The sequence below is a fragment of the Symphalangus syndactylus genome, chromosome 8 (genome assembly GCF_028878055.3).
Source record: "Symphalangus syndactylus isolate Jambi chromosome 8, NHGRI_mSymSyn1-v2.1_pri, whole genome shotgun sequence".
Classification (NCBI taxonomy): Eukaryota; Metazoa; Chordata; class Mammalia; order Primates; family Hylobatidae; genus Symphalangus; species Symphalangus syndactylus.
Window position 1 is genome coordinate 13,971,125 of NC_072430.2, and position 14,070 is coordinate 13,985,194.

Genomic DNA, 14,070 nt, shown 5'->3' on the forward strand with positions numbered 1-14,070 from the left:
AAGCCCTCCCCTCTCCCCTCCCATGCACCCTGCCTGGGACACTCACGGCCACCAGGTCAGGGGTGGGGTCAAGCAGGGGAGAGGCTGACCTGTCAATCACCTGCCCCCTCTTGGACCCCTCCCCTAGGAAAAGACACGCCCCTCTGGCCCCTGGCTGGGAGTCCTGAGCATGGCGCAGTGCCGACCTCTGTTCTCTGCCAGCCTGTCTTCCCATCAGGGACGGGACCGCTTATTGGCACCAGCATCACATACCTGCCCCCACCCCAGCCCTGGAGATGGGGAACCCCAACCCTCCCACTTCCTCATTCCTGCCCCACCTGCTCCACCCTGCCAGGGGAGGTCTGGATATTCCCTTGCCCCGGCCTGCCCTGCTCCTGACCTCCAGCCCTGGTGCCCCCATGGAGGAGGGCACTGCCCCAGTACTTGCTCCCAGAAGAGACAGACAAACCCCGGGCACTCAACCCCCAGGCTCTAGGCCCCAGCAAGACTCAGGCTCCAGGCCCCAGCCCTGGCATAGGAACCGGGGCAGGTCTGCCCGGGGAACTGCCCCCTGACTGTCCACAGCGCAGGGAGGGGGCCTGGAGGGAGTGGGGAGAGACGCCCCCTGCTCGCCTGGCACCACAGCCTTTCAGACTCCTTACCCTGTCCTCAGGCGACCCAAGTTTGAGGAGCTCTTGGAACCTTGGCCCACCTGCAGTCACCTGTCCCCCACTCCCGCCAGGGTCAGGGTCAGGCCCAGAGACACTATGGGGGCCCACGGTGGAGAGCTGGGAGGGGCATCTGTCACCATCTGTCTCAGCTGCTCTCTGGAAATCTCCCCATCTCAACTTTCAGCCTCCTTGGCCAGCCCGGCTGCCAATGCAAATGGATTTCCCAGCACCCCAGCCCGCAGGCTGCCGCCAAGTTTCAGCGGCAGCTTTGCAGAGAGAAGCGGGGATGCAGGTGCACGCTGGAGCAGTCTCCTTACGCCTGCCTCCACTGCTGACACCTCAGGGTCGCCCCTGGACACACACTCCATGGGTGACACACCCCCTGCAGTAACTTGACAACTTTCACTGCTGAGAAGTCCCTCCTACATCTAACCCAAGTTCTTCAAGCTGCAGAACCAGCCTTGTCCTCTTTTTGTCCCCAGGAAGGCCCGAGTCTGCTTTGGCTGGGACAAGGCTGACCGGGCACAAGGCCAGTGGATCCGGGCCGTGGTAGGGGCAGCCACAGGCATGGGCCTTCCTTGGTCTGGACTTGCCTCAGTGTTCCCATGGGTTCCACGGGCACGAGAGGGCCACCCACCAAATAGTGTCACCAGAGAGCCTCCGGCCTGGCCCTTCAGCACACCGGGACCCAGGCCTCCCATCCCCTGCCCACTCCTTAGGGAGGCACCATTTTAATTCACATTTATTTTTTAAATAAATACTCTGCTCTTCACTTTCAGACTAGAGGGTGAAGCTGGATAGTCAGGCGGGAGGCCCCCCCCGACGGGCAGCATTGAAAGCTCTGCGGCCCCAAAACACTCCCCGCTACGATGCCTGAAATGCCTCCCGCACAGCTGCTCCTTCTGGCCTGACAGCTGTGCATGGCTGCTGATGACAAAAATTCCCTAACTGCAGTGTCAGAGTTGGGGGCAGGGCCCAGAGTGACTCCCTGGGCTCCTGGCTGACCCCCACTGACCACAGCTCCCTGCCGGTGGCGGCGGCCCCCGCTCGAGCCAGAGAGAACTAGACGCAGGTGATCAGCACAGCCATGACCGGGGCACCTTGATCTCCTCGAAGAGCACGCGGCCCCGAGGGGCCTCCGCACCCGCCACCCTGGCCGCAGCTCTCAGCAGGTCTTGGCTGTGCTGCAAGAGATGCTGGTTCCGCCGGCGGCCCAGTCGGCGCAGGGCCAGAATGGCCAGTATGTGGTCCCGCCTGCAGAGACATGCGGGCACTCACTGCAGACCTACACCTCCGCAACACCCCCGGCCCCAGGATAAGGGGAACCCGTGGGCTTGGGAGTTCGTATGAGTCACTCTGCATTCCGGGAGTCAGTCAGGGAGGTCAGATTGACTGAGGCCAGGAAGAGCTGTGCTGGGGGAGGGGGCAGAGCGTGGGCCTGGGGGACACCATAGCTGGGCTTGAAGGGGCAGAGGAGAGGGGTGTGCAGAGTGGGAAAGAGCCCACGAAAAGGCATGAAGGGAGACCTGGGGACCGGGTGGAGAGGGAGGGAGGGAGACCCAGGCTGGTGAGAGAGGGAGATCCAGGGACAGGCTGGAGAGAGAGGGAGATCTAGGGACAGGGTGGAGAGGGAGGGAGGGAGGGAGGGAGGGAGACATGGGGGCAGGGTGGAGATGAAGGGAGGGAGGAGACATGAGGGCAGGGTGGGGAGGGAAAGAGGGAGACATGGGGGCAGGGTGGAGAGGGAGAGAGGGAGGGAGACATGGGGGCAGGGTGGGGAGGGAGAGAGGGAGGGAGACATGGGGGCAGGGTGGGGAGGGAGAGAGGGAGACCCGGGGGCAGGTGGTGGAGAGGGAGGGAGGGGGTGATGCGGCTGCGGGTGAAGGGGCCATCGGGGTTGGGAAGTAATTGGAGGGGAACCCCCAGGGTGATGTCAGGGCCACTCTCTCTGAGCCACAGCCTGGAAGACAGGCCTGCTAGGGACGGGGAATCCTTCCCCACCCCATGGCAGGGTGGCCCGGGGAAGGGGATGAACCAGGGGCTTTCTGTGAGCTCCACATCCCAGAATCTCCAGAAGAATGGACTTGGAGAGATTCCAGCTGGGATTTCCAAAGGCTTGGATGACTCACCAACCCCCCAGCACAACCCTCCAGCACAACCCGGGATCAAAACCTCCTTCCTCCTGACCAGGTCTCAGAATCCCCTGGCTTTCAGAGAGGGCTTTCTCCCCAGGGGTGGGGGGCCTGCCTCCCCCTCGGGTTCCAGGACTGGAGGCGTGCCCACCCCCGGTGGGGCTGATGGAGGATGGCCGAGAGCAGATTAGGAGAAGGGGCTCTCTCCATTCTCCCTCCAGCCTTGAGAGTCTGAGGGTCCAAGGCCTACCTCCTGCCTCTGGTCTTCAGGCCCCTGGGCAGTCAGGTCTGGGCTGGGGTTGTTTCAATACCAGCCCCCTTGGCCCCGAAGCCCTGGTAGGAAGCTAGTGGAAGCAGGTGGGGTACACACCTGATGTCGGGGTAGCTCCCGATGAGAGTCTCCAGGTGCCGCTGGATGTCATCTTTGTAAGTCTCGCCCAGGATCTCGGCCACGCACTGGATGGCTTGGTCCAACCACGTGGCCTCGGAACCCTGCGAGACAGAGCCACCACCTGCCCCAAGAGCCCTCTCCCCACCCCTGCTCCAACTCCTGCAGGAGCGCGAGGTCAGTGTGAGCTCAGCCCTTCCGCAGCGTCAGCCCTCCTGTAGTCACTCTGGCTCGGTGCTGGGGCTGCCTCCCCAAAACAGAACGGGAGCGTGCCTGGGCACCGAGGGCTCATGGGCTACACAGCCTTCATCTCCCCTCCGATCCCATCCTGCTTGGACAGGAAAACCCAGGCCAGCCTGAGAGTGCTGCTGGGGGGCAGACGAGGGGAGTGCAGGGGTGCTGGTGCCTCCACTCTGAGGGCTCTGGCCTGAGGTGGGGGACACCTCCCACAGGCCCTGACCGTGAGATGGGGCTGTGACCCTCGCCCCTTCCCCGCACCCCTGCAAACTGTATGCAAATATATGCAAAGTGCCACCCTCCCACCTGGTTCCCCCCAGCCCCCAGCCCCACAGGCGTCCCAGTCCCTGTTCCGCCTGATCCACAGTGGGGAGAACCACTCCCGCCAAAAGCCCTCCCGGCGCTAGGGCCCTAGTCACCGCCACCACTCCCCGCACAGAGGCGAGCACCGAGGGGCAGTCAGATGCCGTCCCTACCAGGCCCTGGAAGGTGTCACTGATGGCCTGGGCATCCAGGCTCATCTTCTGGGAGCCGTGCACGCGCTCCATGCCCCGGAACCGCGCCCGTGGCCTCAGCGCCCGCGCCAGGTACTCGCGGACCACGAACCGGTGCACCTCCTGCAGAGTCTCCTGGGTGGCCCAGGGTCAGGGTCAGGGTCAGGGTCAACAGCCCCAACCCTGGGCACAGCCCTGCCGGGGCCCTCCCCCTTGTGGTACCTGTGCCCGTGGCCGGGCCACACGCTGGAGATGACCGGCAAAGGTCACCACCTTGTCCATGAGGGGATGCAGCCAGTCCTGCGTCAGCCAGTCCCTGGTGCACACAACCCTGAAGAGCGGCTGGGGACAGAGGGCTGGGAGTCTGCAAATGTGCACCACCCCCCCAACCTAACCCCTCCCTCGAAGCCCAGTGTGCCACTCCTGACCCTTCCTTCTTGGGTGTGGGGTGCCATTCCCTCTCCTAGCCACAGGTTATGTCAGGAGCCCTTTCCCAGAATGCCTCTCCCAGGCCCCAAGCTCCAGGGGCAGGGTTTGAGTTTGTCCAGTCAGATCTGCTCAGGACATGCCCTGGGGAAGCCTTGAGGGACTGGGTGAGGACCCCGGGCCTGGATCCTTGGACCCACCATCCCAGGCTTCGGGGGTGACCACTAAGAGCTGGAGACTGAAGTGAGAAGGCAGGCGTCTCCCAGCCGCCCCTGCTCAGCTGGGACCTCACCTGGGTCCCCTGCCCACTACCCTACACACACACCCATGGGCTCGCCCCTGGAATAAATGAATCTTGTGACCTGGGCCCCCAGGCTCTAGGAAATAGGTGGTACCTGCTGGGCATGGGAAGTAAGGAGAGAAGGCCTGTCACAGTCACCTGCAACTCACGCTGCAAGCCCTGAAGCAGGTGCTTCTGGAAGCTGCAGGTGGCCATCACCAGGGGCTTCTCCAGCTCCTCTTGGGTTCCTGGGAACCTGGAGAGAAGACTGGTCCTGGGGAGGCGCCAGGACCAGCGATGAGGTGGGCAAGGGAGACCAAGCTGGGGAACAGAGCCGGGCACACAGCTCCGCTCACTTAGACTACAATGTGAAGGGCAGCCCGTGGGGCTCCCCATTGTAGCTGTCTGCGAGCAGAGTCAAGTGGGGGACAGCACAGAAGCCCAGGGAGCCAGTCACAGAGGGGTGGGTCAGGGGGTGGGTGACCCGTTCTCCTCTGGCAGCTCTGGGACAGACCTTCTATCCCTCTTGGTGATAAACAGTACGGCATAGCCATGCCTGGAACACACCCTACCCTGAGCCTCATAACTGCCCCCTGAAGGTGACAATGTCCCTATTTCACTGTTGAGGAAACTGAGGGCCAGGCTATACCCAGTCCCCGCAGCCAGGGACACAGTAGGGCAGGCTGGAGTTCCATCAAGGGTTTGGCCAGAGGCTGCCTACCAAGGGGCAGAGAACGCTCCCTGGAGCTGAAACCCCGGGGTCCCAGCACCAAGGACAAGCCTGGCACGGATTAAGGACGAGAGTGATGGAGAAGCAGTGCCTGATGGTCATGCTTTGGATTTAGGCAGGCCTAGTTCAAGTCCCAGCTCCACCACTTCCTGGCTGCGTGGCCATGGGCAAGTGGCACCTCCTTTCCAGGCCTGTGCTCTGCACCTGTGCGTGGGTATACTGTGCTTGAGATGAGACGCGTCAGGCAGGGAAGGCACCCACAAAGTGCCTGGCAGTGACAAGTGCTCACAAAGAGCCAATGGGAACTGAGTCCCCTAAAGCACGAAGTTCCCACACCACCCCAGGGAGCAGGTGCTCTGATCCTATTTGGCAGGTGGCAAAAGAGCCACAGAGGGGAGGCGGCTTGTCCCGGAGCACACAGCCAGCAGGTGGCACAGCTGTTCTTTGAAGTCAGATAAATGAGAAGTACTTTGGGACACTAAAATTTACAAACTTTTAAAAAAGGATGAACCCAGATGGGGTGGCTCAGTCTGTGCCTCCGGCGCTGGCCACCCTCAGCGCTGCTGCATCTGCTGAGGCCTGGCCTGGAGCTGAGGGCGCAGAAGGCCGACAGCCACTGCCAGCCCACAGGGAGGGCCTCTGCCTTCTGGGGACACAGAGACCCAGACCTCACCCCAGCACAGCCCAGGGTGCAGGCTGAGGGAGGCTTCCCAGAGAAGGAGGTGCCCCAAGATAGAAGAAATGCTGCCTGGGATGAAGGGAGGGAAAAATGGAGCCCAGGGCAGCAGGCAGGGAGCTAGAACCCCTCAGCCTCTGCTCAGCCTTGAAGAGCCATCCACACTCCCCCAGGGCCTCTGCTCGGATGGACACACACACACACACACACACACACAAGACACATGCATCTCAGCTCTGACACACACACCACTCAGCTCCACCCCTACACGCATATGCATAAACACCTCTTAGCTCCAACACACACACACATACACACACACACCTCAGCTCTGCCAAACGCGCGCACACACAGCCTCAGCTCTCCACACATGCACACACACGCACACACCCTCAGCTCCATCAGACACGCACACACACCCCCAACTCTGCTACACACACACGCACACACACCCCTCAGATCCACCAACACACAGACACAAACACACACACACACTCCTCACCTCTGCCCCCTCCACGCGCGCGCACTCCCCTCCATCCAGGTTCCCGGCGCTCGCGCGCCCCCTGCTGGCCACGCCGCGCCTGCGCAGGAGCGGGCGAGCCCTACCTGAGCTCCTCGCAGGAGTTGATGTAGGCGCCCAGGTGCGGCTCGCTCACCGCCTCCGACGCCAGAAAAGCCTTTTCAAACCTGGGGAGGGATACACAAAGCCTTTGGGGACCCTCCCTGGCTGCGCGATGACCCTGGGTCCACCCTCCCAATCACGTCCCTACGCAGACTCCTCCCTCCCACCTGCAGAGCACACCGGGCCAGGTCGCTCCCCTACTGAGGATGCGTCCGCACCTGGGCACGAAGAGGCCGAGCGCCCGCGTGCAGATTCGCAGGGTGGTGGCCTCCAGCTCCGCGGAGATGGCGCCGGCCGCCTTCACGTGCTCGGCCACGAGCTGCGAGGGAAGCCCAGCACTGAGCGTGCGTCCCAGCCGCCGACCTGATGCCGCGGCTCCCCTGGTAGCCCCGCAGCGCCTCCAGCCCGCCCCGCTGTGTCTCTCAGTCTCGGCCCCTCCAGCTTTCAGCCGCCCAACCGGAGAGTCAACTCCCGCAAACCCCCATCCAGCAGCCTCCCAGCCCGTCGGCGCGCCGGGGGTCCCCGATTTCCCCCCACGTGGGGCCTCAGGCTCCCATCTAACGGAAGGGTTGGTTGGGACTGGATAGGCATTCGTTCTGGATATCGCCACCGTGTGCGTGAGGCTTGAACACACGCCCCTTCTCAGCCCCTGCTCCCGGGCCGCACCATATGGACGTCCATGGACAGCGGCGCCTGGTAGAGGCCCTGCAGCACCTCGGGGACCTCGGCGGCCGCCCAGTGACTCTGCTCCAGCTGCAAGATGCTATCGAAGCAGCCTGCGATCTTGGCCTGGGGGGAGAAGGGATGGGGCCGCAGTGAGACCCTCCCGGACCCTGTCCCGCGCCGTCCGGGATGAGGGCCGCCCTGTCGGGTCACAAGCCCGCGCCGGGGGGCCACAGGGTGAACCAGAGCCAGCTCTGGCCGCCGACAGCCTGGGCGCCGCACATCCCCCCCAGGGCCCGCCCCCTCCAGCCTGGCCCGCCCAGCCTGACCCGCCCGGCCTGACCTCCAGGAAGCTGGTGTAGTCGCTCTCCAGTCGGGCCCACACGTCCGGCGCCAGGAGCGGAGGCAGCGGCTCTGCGGGCAGCGCCAGGCCCGGGGCGCCCAGGAAGTCAGGACTGGAAGGCAGGGCAGGGGGCTGAGGGCGGGCGCGGCTCTGATGCGGCAGCCGCTGCCCCTCTTCTGGCCAGGCTCAAAGTCTAACGCCAATCCCGAACCTGGGCATCTGTACACACACACACACACACACACACACACACACACACACACACGCCTCTAGGCTGCCATGCCACAGCCCCTCCCCGGAAGCCTCTGACAGCTGGGTTCCTGCCTTCTTGCAGAACGCTGAAGGACGGCTACCCAGATGGCACTCCGCCCTCTCCTCAAACACAGCTCAGGGGTCGGCCACCCTCCAGCCCACATCAGGGAGGCCCACAGCAGGGCAGACACAGGTCTGACCCCACACAATTTAAGGAGCAATTTAAGGAGTGCGGGACTTCGGGCAACCTCCCCCACCTCCGTGGCGCTCCTGCCGGTGGGGCTGGGAACCGCTCCTTGGGGAAAGCAATCCATCCTCATCCCAGGCACAGAGCGGGAGGTGGCCGCTCCCTGCAGGCTGTACCCTGAACCCAGATGCCCGTCTGGCCTAGCGGGGTGCCCTTTTCTTTTTTTTTTTTTTTTGAGACAGAGTCTTGCTCTGTCGCCCAGGCTGGGGTGCAGTAGCGCGACCTCGGCTCACTGCAACCTCCACCTCCCGGGTTCAAGCGATTCTCCTACCTCAGCCTCCGGAATAGCTGAGTGCGTGCCACTATGCCCGGCTAATTTTTGTATTTTTGTAGACGGGGTTTCATCGTGTTGGCCAGGCTGATTTCGAACTCCTGACCTCAGGTGATCAGCCGCCTCAGCCTCCCAAAATGCTGGAATTACAGGCGTGAGCCACGGCGCCTGGCCAAGATGTGCCCTTTTCTGATGCGCCCAAAGGCACCTGGTGGACCCAGCACAGGCCCTACTCCCATGGGAACCTCCCCGCGGAAACTTCAAATTCTGGAACTGTGTATGGGTGACCCCTAGAAAACCTGGGGCGGGGGCGTCCCCGGCCTAACCCGCCGAGGAAAGCACGTCGAAGCCCTCGGCTCTCAGCCCTCGGCTCTCAGCCCTCTCCCAGGGAGGAAACAGAGAAGAAAGATCCGGTGCTCCTCAAAGCCGGCTCCCCAAGGCCTGCGGGGCAAGCGGCAGCTGTCCTCGCCACTTGGCGCCCTGGCCGAGGCTCACCTGCCGTAGACGTTGGCGGCCCAGTCCAGCAGGACATAGAGCTGCTCGCAGCCGCGGGCGTCGCGCGCGAGCTCCTGGAGCCTCTGGGCCACGGCGCTGTGGAAGGCACGCAGATAGACCTCCCACGCGGGGAAGCCGGCCGCCGCATACGCGGGCTGCACCTCCTGCCGCACCTTCTGCAGGTCGCGGCGAACCAAGCCGCCCAGCTCGGCCAGAAGCTGGGCCAAACCCGACGCGCCCTCAGCCTCCCCCGAGGCCCACCCCGCGCCCAGCCGCCGCACGCGCTCCTGAGCGCTCCGCCGCACCGCCTCCTCCCAGTGCTGGCGCCAGCGGCGCGGCGTGCGCAGGAAGTCGCCGTCGTCGGGGGGCGAAGGGTGGGCCTCCTCCTCCGCGCTCACCACGCGGGCCAGCTCGGCCAGCGCGGCCGCGTCCACGCCGTCGCTGTCCAGCGTCTCGCGCACGATGACTCCGATCTCGGCTGCCAGCCCGTCGTAATGCAGGCACACGTCCATGGCACGCCGCGCGAAGGCCGTAGGGTCCTGCTCAAAGGTGCGCGAGGCCTTCTCGGCCACCAGCAGCGTCTCCAGGCGCAGAAGCTGTTCGAAGGCCGCCAGCAGTTGCCGTTCAGTAATGAGGTCGGCCACGGATTTGCCTTCTGCACAGGCAGGCAAGAAGAAGGGCGGTGAGAGGGACCGCCCCAAGACCCCAACCTGGAGGAAGACCTGCAGGCCGCGGCTCAATCCATCGGGGCTGGATTGTCTGGCCTCTGCCAGATGCCCCAGCACAGCTGAAGGCCTGCTCCAGGAACAAGAGGCCCCAGCTGCCAGGAGCCCTCCCTTAGAGTTACCTTTACAGAGTCAGAACCTGGGGCCCCAAGCCTGGCTGAACACAGCAATTTGGGTCAATCCCTACCTTCCGCCTGGATCCCACACCCACCTTCCACTCTCGGCTGAGCCGGACCTGATAGCCTCATGCTCAGCCCTGATTGCAGGTCTAATAGTGTCGGAGCTCAGGCAGGGCGCGTCCTGCCCGTGTCCAGCTTTACATTCCTGCTGCTCCCCACTCTCCGCCAGCCTCCACCCGACAAGAGCTCTCCACCTCCGTGTCCCCCTCTTCCCAACCCCTGTGTATCCTCCTCTGGGCAATCCCCCTGACCTCCCCTCCTGGTACCTCTGCGAGCCTTGCACCCTCTGCAACCGTGCGATCAGCTGTGTGCATGGCCCTAGTCTGACCAGGAGCCAGGCTGTGAAAGGCCATGGAGAGGCTGGGGCTCTAGGGCCATGCATATCTGGGTTCAAGTTCCATTCTCCATGCTGTGAGACTTGAGGCAAGTCACTCCACCTCTCTGAGCCTCACTTTTCTCATCTGCCCAATGGGGGGGCTCCCATTGCAGAGATGCTGCAAGAATTTAAAGTGCAATTGTCCAGCTGGGCGTGGTGGCTCACGCCTGTAATCCCAGCACTTCGGGAGGCCAAAGCAGGAGGATAGGGTGAGCTCAGGAGTTCGAGACCAGCCTGGGCAACATAGCAAGGCCGTATCTCTACAAAAAAATAAAAATAAATTTAAAAAATTAGGCCGGGCACAGTGGCTCACGCCTGTAATCCCAGCACTTTGGGAGGCCGAGGGGATGGATCACGAGGTCAGGAGGTCAAGACCAGCCTGGCCAATATGGTGAAACCCCGTCTTACTAAAAATACAAAAAAAAATTAGCCAGGTGTGGTGGCACGCGCCTGTAGTCCTAGTGACTTCAGGGCCTGAGGCAGAAGAATCACTTGAACCTGGGAGGTGGAGGTTGCAGTGAGCCGAGATTGCGTCACTGCACTCCAGCCTGGGTGACAGAGTGAGACTCGGTCTCAAAAAAAAAAAAAAAAAAAAAAAAATTTAGCTGGGTGCAGTGGCTCACACCTGTAGTCCCAGCTACTCAGGAAGCTGAGGTGGGAGCATCGCTTGAGCCCAGGAGGTCACGGTGGCAGTGAGCTGTGATTGTACCACTGCATGCCAGCCTGGGTGACAGAGTGGAGACCCAGTCTCAAATAAATAAATAATTGCATGTGTTCGTTGGCAGGGTTTGGGGAGCTAGGGAGGAGAGCCTTTCCGGAAGCCTCAGCTGAGCTGCCCTGACCTCTGGCCCGTTTCCTTTCATGCTTAGTGTTGTTTCTGAGGCCCTTACCTGCCTCGGGTTTCAGTTCCTCAGACGCTGCCCCAGTGGCTGCCTGCTGGCTGACACCATTCATGACCCCCGAGGGCACCTCAGGAGTGGCCTGGGAATGGCCGGTAGCTGGGCCCTCATCCAGGGCTTGCCGGAAGGACCGAAACAGGGAGCAGGAGCTTCGCCGGAACAGGCCCGTATCCTCCTTGGAGACCTGGGTCAAAGCCCGCTGGCTGGCCCGGGAGAAGGCCTGCCTCAGGGAGCCCAGGCCCAGCCTTGTGCCATCCTTGCGGTGGGCATTGGGCTCTTTCCTGCTGCTTGTTCGCCGGGAGTCCTGAGCTGGAGTCTGCGGCTCCTCAGCCTCCTTCGGACTTTGCAGCTCCGGCCCAGGAGTCTCTGTCTGTGGTGATGGCATCTTGGCAGCAGGAGAGCTGGGGGCAAGAAGGAGTGGCCACAGGAGCAGATGCAGAACCGTGTTGTGGCCCTGTGGGGCCTGGCCACAGCCAGGGGCTTGGTCAAGGAAGGCTCCCCAGAGGAGGCAGCCCTCAGGTTGTCAAAAGGAAGCATCACCCGGCCACTCTCTTGGCAAGAGCCCTCAGTGTGCCAGGCCGCAGCTGGGCACGGAGATATAGACAGCTGCTTCCATCAGGAGCCTTTCCTGAGACCATCCCCCAAAAAGGGTCTCCCCTGGTGCCCACCGTCACTTGGCCTCTGCCAGGCCAGACCCTCCCATTAGAATTGGAGGAGGGCACTGACATGCAGGTTCTGCGGCCCATTCCAGACCACAGCTCACAACACCCGAGGGCAGGACCAGCAGCCACATCTAGGCCTTCCCAGATGTTAGGTGCTGAGGCCTAAAGCCCTCCCCCAAGCCCCCACCAGCTCCTTCACTGCCCTCCAGGTCCCTCAGCTCACCCGCCTTCAGCCCAAAAGGCCTGACTACTTTGGCTCAAAGGGGAGGGCAGGGACCCCCATGGGAGCCCACCCCCTTCCCGGGTGTCACAGAGCCCACCAAGGAGGTGTGGGGCCTGAGGGCAGTGGCCAAGGCCACCCTGCGGCTTATCATGGCCGTGCAGCCGCCGGGGCAGCAGCAGGAGGAGCCTCGGGTCTATATTTAACCAGGGACCGGGGGGGTTCTCAATGCTGTTTCCCACCCATTGCCTCTCCTCCTCCCCCCACTCCTCTCCCTCTCCACCATAGCGTGCTCTGGCCCCTCCCCAACACAAGGAATGGAGGGGGGTGTCCCAGGGACATGGGGGTGGCTGAGCTGCGGCTGCTCCTGCTCCCCCAGGGCCCTCAGCACTCTGGACTGCCAGGCTCCACCCACACCCCCTTCCAGCCTTAGGAGCTGTGTTTGCTTTCCTGGCTTTAGGTTGGGAGAGAGGAGGGGCCTCCCAACCACTCCATTGCACAAGCTGGGCCATGAGTTGGGGAGGGCATTAGGCCAGCAAAGCCTCACTTTCCCCTGGGAGAAACTGGGGCCAAAGAAGGGCTGGACCTGCCCCTAGCCCAGCCCCAGGGCCCCCCACCCAGAAGCCAGGACCAAAGCACCCGCCTGACCCACCACCCAACCCTTGGGTGACATCGGGCAGAAAGTGTGCCTCCCCAGGCCCCATTTTGCTGGGGCGGAATCACACCAAGGTGGGCAGAGCCCAGTCCCTCGCCCTCCAGCAAGGTGCCTGCTGGGCCCAGCTGCGGCCTACCTACCTTCCTTGAGGTTCCCAGAGGCGGCTAAGCAGCTGGATGGAGGCCCGAGGTGGGAGAGACAGCCAAGTGATTGATGGAGCTTATCAGCCCCGCCCTGGCCACAGGTCGGTGACTTCCCCCAGCGCCAGGGTTCAGGGACCCTGCCTGATTCGGACTTGACCCACACACTTCAGGGCGCCATCTGTCCCAGCCTCCACTCCCCTCTCTCTCCCTGGTGCCCCTTCATGCTTGGCATGGGGGCTGGCGCCCAGCAGGGCAGGGGTGTCGTGAAGAGAACGGTTCGGCACATGCTGCATCCACTGCTGTCAAGGGGACGGAGGCCAGGATGTGGGAAAGGACAAGCCAGGCCCCGCCTTTTTGTTTGGGAGAGCTCACACTTAGTAAGCACCTACTGTGTGCCCAGCTTGATGCCTGACACAGATCAGCTACTGTGACAACAAAGTTAGGGGGTGTCATTTGCCCATTTCACAAATGAGGAACCTGAGGCTCACAGAGGGACAGAGTCTGCCACTGGCTGCGCACCTCAGGCTGGGGAGCCTGCTTGGAGCTGGAAGCAGAGGCGGGACCTGCCATGTCTCCACCCCCAGGGAGTCAGAACTGCCGCCCAGAAGCCCCCTCCCAGCGGAGAGACCCAAGGTGTCAGCAGGTCCCAGAGTGGGGTCAAATGTGGAGGTCCTCTCCCAGGAAGCCCAGACGAAGGCTGGGTAGGGAGGGGCAGCTGTGTGGTGAATCTCTTAGGAGGTTACATAGGCAGAGGCGTGGGGGCCACTCAGCCTGCTTTTGTCCCAAACCAGAACTTCAATGAAGGGCCAGTGAGGTCCCCAGATGGCACCTCAGCCTCCAGCCATGCCACCTTTGACCCTGCAGCTCCCAACAGCTTCCCAAGCTATTCTCGACCTTCCCAAAGCAAAAGTGCAGCCAGGTCACTCCCCTGCTTTAAGCCCTTCTGTGGTTCCCTCCTGCCCGAGCCCCACAGCCGGGCATCCATTGTGGAACCTCCTTCCTCCACCTCCACCTCCCACTGATGACGCCTCACCAGCTTCCCCTGGGGTTCACGGACAACCTGCACCCCACCCAGCCTCTTCTCTGTCCTCCCGGCTGCACACCCAGCCTCCAGCTTCCCCTCCGGCCATTCGCTTTCCTGGCCCCTGTTTGTTCTCCAAACCTGACCTGGGTTTCAGGACCTCAGGGTTCAGATGCCTGGCACCACCTGCCGTCACCATCTGTCTGCTCAGTGGGCACTCGGCACTGTCCCTGTGATGATGTGGCCCTCCTGCACTGGCCTGGCAGCCTCTGTCCATCTACCCC

The 14,070-nt window shown here is 62.9% G+C and overlaps 1 protein-coding gene across 1 annotated transcript; it reads right to left on the reverse strand.

The window, feature by feature from the left end:
* Positions 1–1,376: 1,376 nt before the first annotated feature.
* Positions 1,377–13,304, reverse strand: EXOC3L4 (exocyst complex component 3 like 4). The gene is made up of 12 exons (XM_055291387.2): positions 12,763–13,304; positions 11,077–11,486; positions 8,907–9,561; positions 7,642–7,753; positions 7,302–7,424; positions 6,854–6,954; positions 6,620–6,700; positions 4,767–4,881; positions 4,124–4,243; positions 3,884–4,036; positions 3,153–3,274; positions 1,377–1,904 (listed from the first exon to the last, which is right to left on the reverse strand). Exons 2-12 carry the CDS (start codon positions 11,468–11,470, stop codon positions 1,727–1,729), a joined length of 2,154 nt encoding a protein of 717 aa, XP_055147362.1. The 5' UTR covers positions 11,471–11,486; positions 12,763–13,304; the 3' UTR covers positions 1,377–1,726.
* Between the last annotated feature and the right edge of the window lie 766 nt (positions 13,305–14,070).

Bases quoted from the DNA above. Each gene is read 5' to 3' on its own strand.
- EXOC3L4 (XM_055291387.2), bottom strand. From the start codon at position 11,470: ATGCCATCACCACAGACAGAGACTCCTGGGCCGGAGCTGCAAAGTCCG. The intron at 9,562-11,076 runs GTAAGGGCCTCA...CTGCCTGTGCAG, and splicing joins GGAACTGAAACCCGAGGCAG to AAGGCAAATCCGTGGCCGAC. The intron at 4,037-4,123 runs GTACCACAAGGG...TGGGCCACCCAG, and splicing joins TGGCCCGGCCACGGGCACAG to GAGACTCTGCAGGAGGTGCA.